The sequence below is a fragment of the Triticum aestivum genome, chromosome 6B, assembly GCF_018294505.1.
Source record: "Triticum aestivum cultivar Chinese Spring chromosome 6B, IWGSC CS RefSeq v2.1, whole genome shotgun sequence".
In the NCBI taxonomy this organism is placed as follows: Eukaryota; Viridiplantae; Streptophyta; class Magnoliopsida; order Poales; family Poaceae; genus Triticum; species Triticum aestivum.
In genome coordinates, this window is record NC_057810.1 from 132,412,484 (window position 1) to 132,417,610 (window position 5,127).

The 5,127-nt window shown below is 47.6% G+C and overlaps 1 protein-coding gene across 1 annotated transcript; it reads left to right on the plus strand.

The window, feature by feature from the left end:
- The first annotated feature begins 605 nt into the window (after positions 1–605).
- On the plus strand, positions 606–4,262 carry LOC123136138 (F-box/LRR-repeat protein At3g26922). Its single transcript, XM_044555450.1, has 3 exons — positions 606–1,723; positions 1,846–1,989; positions 3,667–4,262. Exons 1-3 carry the CDS (start codon positions 704–706, stop codon positions 4,057–4,059), a joined length of 1,557 nt encoding a protein of 518 aa, XP_044411385.1. The 5' UTR covers positions 606–703; the 3' UTR covers positions 4,060–4,262.
- Positions 4,263–5,127: the final 865 nt, after the last annotated feature.

Sequence of the window (5,127 nt, forward strand, 5' to 3'; positions counted from 1 at the left end):
AGCTTCCACAACCTCCATGCTATCCGAGTTGATCACGATCTTGCTACATCCAATGGTTCTGGCTAGATTCAAACCAAATCTGACTGCCAATGCCTCTGCAGTGAATGAATCATAGCATATGTCCACTCGTTCATTAGCTGCCGCAATAAATTTCCCGTTGTAATCTCGGATTACTGCCCCTACTGATCCCTCAAGAAGATCACGCTCAAAGCCAGCATCTACATTTAATTTCATATACCCCTGTATCGGCTTCTCTCATGAACCAACACGTAGCTTTGCCTTAGTGGAGCAAGCAATAGTAAAGTTAGCTGAGAGTCCTCGGATAGCGAGAGCAATTTGTGAGGGTTTTTGGGTGTCCTCTCCATGGTACTTTTTTCGGTGTTCATACCATACTTCTGCGAGAATTGTTGCCAAGTAATCGGGAGTCTAGTTCGTCCCTATCAAAATAACTGACTTCTCCCGCGAAAAATGTTTCAAAAAATAAAGACTTCTTCCGCGAAAAAAAGACTGGTCCATGGGCCCGCAAGGAACCTTTGTGGGAATTTGGCCCAACTAAAACAACGAAGCCCTTGGGCCACCACGCAACGGAGCACCATATATAATATAACAGCCGCCGCCAGCCTCCTCGGCTCCCACTCCGCTCGCCACTCAGAGAGCCCCACCAAATCCCCAAACCTCACCGGCTCATCCGCCGCCGTCGACCATGGCCGGGCGGGCGCCGTTCACCAACCTCGACCCCGTGACGGCGGCCGACTTGCAGCGCAGGGGCTTCGACCCGCTCGAGCTGGACCGAGCCACGGAGCAGCTGCTCACGTACGTCTACACCAGCCTCATCCCCGACTTCCCCTTCCTCGCCACCGGCCGGCTCGCCGCCCGCCCCGCCTCCGACGGCGTCGACCGCATCAGCCGCCTCCCGCGCGCGCTCCTGCGAAACATCGTCTCCCGCCTCCCCGTCACGGACGCCGCGCGCACGGCCGTGCTCTCCTCCCGCTGGCGCACGGTCTGGCTCTCCGCGCCGCCCGTCCTGGTAGACGCCTACCTCCGGGAGGACGACTACGCCTGGCCCCCCACGCCGGCCAACTCGCCCGCCATCACCGCCGCCGTCTCCCGCATCCTCGAGGCGCACCCGGGGCCCTTCCGCCACGTCCACCTCGTCTGCAGCCACATGAACGCGTACCGGGCCCGGCTCGCGCGCTGGCTCCAGCTCCTCGCCGCCAAGGGCGTCCAGGACCTCGGCCTCGTCAACCGCCCCTGGCCGTGGGACGTGCCCCTCCCCGACGCGCTCTTCGCCATCAACACCCTCGTCCGCCTCCACATCGGCCTCTGGAAGTTGCCGGACACGGCCCGCCTTGGAAGCTACCGGACGTTTCCCCACCTCCGCGAGCTTGGCATCTGCAGCGTCGTAATGGAGGAGGGGGACGTCGACGCCATCGTCGCCAGGAGTCCCGTCCTGGAGGCCCTGAGCATCCAGGGAAGCAGCAAGGGGCTGCGCCTCCGCCTCGTCAGCCAGAGCCTACGGTGCGTGCAGATCTGCGGTTCTGTTGTGGAAGACATTGCCGTGGTGAAGGTTCCATGCCTCGAGCGGCTCATCCTGCATGGATGCCGGGATGTGGCTGGTGGCATGTGTACCAGGATCAGGATTCTTGATGCCCCCAATCTGCGTGTGGTCGGATTCTTGGAGCCAGCAAATCATGTCCTTCAGATTGGAGACTCCATCATAAGGGTAAATATCCTCGTCTCCTGTCTATCCAATTGTGCACTTAGCAAATTGCATGTCCCACTCCCACTGGTGGAGGTCCATGAGTTCAAATGTGTCATCTTTGGTCCTAAATTGGTTGAATTCAGGCTGGGATGAAGGAGAGCATAGCCACAATTCTCACAAGCGTGAAGATCCTCAGCTTAAATGTGCGTTTCGGAATCCGGAGTGAGGCAGAGATGGTGCCCAGGTTCCTCAAATGCTTTCCAAATGTGAAGACACTGCATATCATGGTATTTGCCTTTGCCACCGATTCATGTTGTAGTTGCTTACATTCGTAGCAATACCTTTCATGTAGACCGTGTGTTCTGAACTTCTGATTGACTGCCAGATCTTTCAAGCCAATTATTATCAGATTTCTTTATGGTGAATGCTGGTAGTTATGCAAGCTGGTTTAAGTAATGTTACCACATGTCGAGGAGATGATATCCTCAGCTGCAAAGAACCTTCTCAATAATGTTATGTAATGACCAGTTATTGCTTAAATGCAAAGAACCTACTCTCAGCTATCATGTCTTCTCTACACATAGACTAGAGTACACAACTAAATTCTGGACGCTGCGTGCTCATCTGTTTGTGTTGTGACATTTGGTAATAAAATTTTATGGTGGCATGGAGGCACATTGTTTATTACGTACGTCAGTAATTTCATTTTTATTGCTCTGCTTATGCCCAGATTTTTTTTCTTGAACACGCGCCTAATGTGTGTCTGCATTTGCATTTGAGCTGCAGCAAGCTAATAGAATTCCTGCTATAGCTATTGTGGGAGGCATGCGTTACTTATTTCACGCTGATGAAATATACAAATTAATAATATTGCACATTGCAGTCTACAGTATCTTAGAGGTCTGTGTGATATATCACATTACCATATCTATGCTACTATACTACTTGCATCATTTCAGGAAAGTATCTCTGATAAGTAATGTTCCAAGAACTTGTCATGACTTCCATCTAGCAATTCGCCTTAAGGAACATATCTGGCAAAATGTGCCCTTAAGATCCTCCATTTAGACTGAGTTCTCCAGGCACATTTTTTTTTCATGTGTGGATGATAATCATGGGAGGCCGAATAACCCACTAATCAGATCCAGCCTTTAGTTATGCATGAGGATATGTAGTGTTTAATGTTGAGCACTGCCTGTAATTTATGAAACCTATATGCCGACAAGGGCACCCTTTGTTCAGAAAAGTGTACTTCGAAATACTGTTAACTTTATATTTCTTTCCGAACACATAGCAACTATCAATTTCTCAAACAAAAAAAGAAAAGAAAACACCTAACAACTATGGACCAATGTATCTGATCTAGTTCATGGTGCTTACATTCATACTTATGTCTACTAGATGTTACATGGTGCTCTTGCTGCATCTTAGCAGATTTTGTTATGTGGAGATTTTTTGTTCTGATTGGTTTGCATAAATTTGTCAAATCAATTATCACCAGAGGTCTTTATGATCTTTCTATGTTCTACTGTGAAAAAGTGAAGCTTGTATGTAGTTATGCAAGAGATTTAAGTATCTAGGACAAGAATAGGGGACTGTAACATCGCTAAATCAGTTATATGACTTTGCATACTTGACCAATTGTAAACGTGACTTGAGCAGTTGCAGCATAAATGCCAAGTCTTGCCATTTATTCTCAGTATGCGTAGACTATATTGCACAACAAGAAATCTTGGGGTCGCTTTATGTTAATGGTATTTGGTTAGAAAATTCTTGTTCCACGTTTTATCGTTCTGTATATTATGCCATTTTTTCCACATATCAGATCCAGCATTTAGGAATGCCTAGGTATATTGCACAGTATGGGCTTCACGATACATGTTGAGGCTTTCTTCACTCTCCAAACGTGCGCACCTTCCTCGGATGCTTCCCAACTGTTGACCGATTTAATCTATTGTTTGCAGTCTGGAAAATGCAATCAGTCCACTGGTACTCTCAACCTCAAGTTCAAGGAGGTTCCCATCGAAAGTGCCATGTCGGGCATCTCAGAGATGTATTTCCATGAGTTCCGAGGGGATGAAGGCGAGGTTGCCTTCCTCAAGTCGTTTTTCAAGACTGCGGATGTGCTGGAGATGGCGGTGATTATGATGACAAATCCAAGTTTCACGCCGTTTTCACCAGATGACGCACTTTCCAAGGTGAAGAGTGCTTCTGAGCTCAGTAGATCCTCCGGCAAAGTGGTGGTGGTTGTGAGTGGAGGTCCTGAAGGAGGAAGACCGTGGAGTTTCCAGAAAGGTACTGATTTTTCATGCGAGGACCCTTTTTCAGTAGTTGTGGAGAACCTTGGCAAAGCTTAGTGCCTGTGGAGCGGTGGAAGGTGTTTTTATTTTGGCTGTGAACTAGTATGAAGCACGCATTGTATCCGAGACTTCGGTGGTCCTTCTTACTTACATTGCAAACTTTGTTTTAAACTTGTGGCCTGATTTCTGGTTTTCTCCTTCAAATGCTTGTTGATTGATCTGACAAATTGATTATCATGAGAGCACTACATGGTCTTTGACATGCGATGTACTGATCATGTGCTATATCTTTGAACTGCATGAACATATTATATATCTTGACCAACTATGACTTGAAAGCACCAAACCTTTGCCTATGTCTAAATAGGCAAATTTGATAATTTTTGACCCGTGGATGAAATCATTTCACAAAATGAACTGCCCTTAAAAAAAATTCACTCGGCTGACTTTTTGAGTGACGCCTAACACGAAGGCGTCACACTACACTGTGCAGCGCCTGACTGACAGGCGCTGCACGCCTAGCCAGCGTCGCACCCGGGTGATCCGAAAAATTACTAAGTCAATGTGCAGCACCTAAGAGCTAGGCGCCACACTATACAGTGTAGCGCCTAGCTCCTAGGCGTTGCACTAGTGGTTGCACTACAAAATGAAGCAACCAATAGTGCAACACCTTGGAGCTAGGCGCTATAATGTATAGTGTGGCGCCTAGCTCTCAGGCGTTGCACACTGACTTAGTAATTTGCAGCGCCTGTCAGTCAGGCGTTGCACAGTGTAGTGTGGCGCCTACGTGTCGGGCGCCACTCAAAAAGGTCAGCTGAATGAAATTCTTTTAGGAACAGTTCATTTTGTGAAATGATTTCATTCAGAGGTCAAAATTGTCAAATTTGCCTCCAAAATATAGTTTTGTTAATTGGTTGACATTAAAAGGAGGTGCTGAACAGACCACCTCTTTTGCGTGCAAAATGTGCACTGCTAACTTTGATGAGTTTAGATGATTCAGTGCCGTTGCACTTGTAATTTTTTGGCAAAAGCTACAATGAGACTCTAACTGTTAGAGCTGAGATGATTCAGTGCTTTTGCACTTGTAAATTTTTGGCAAAAACTTAAATGAGGTGATTCAGTGTT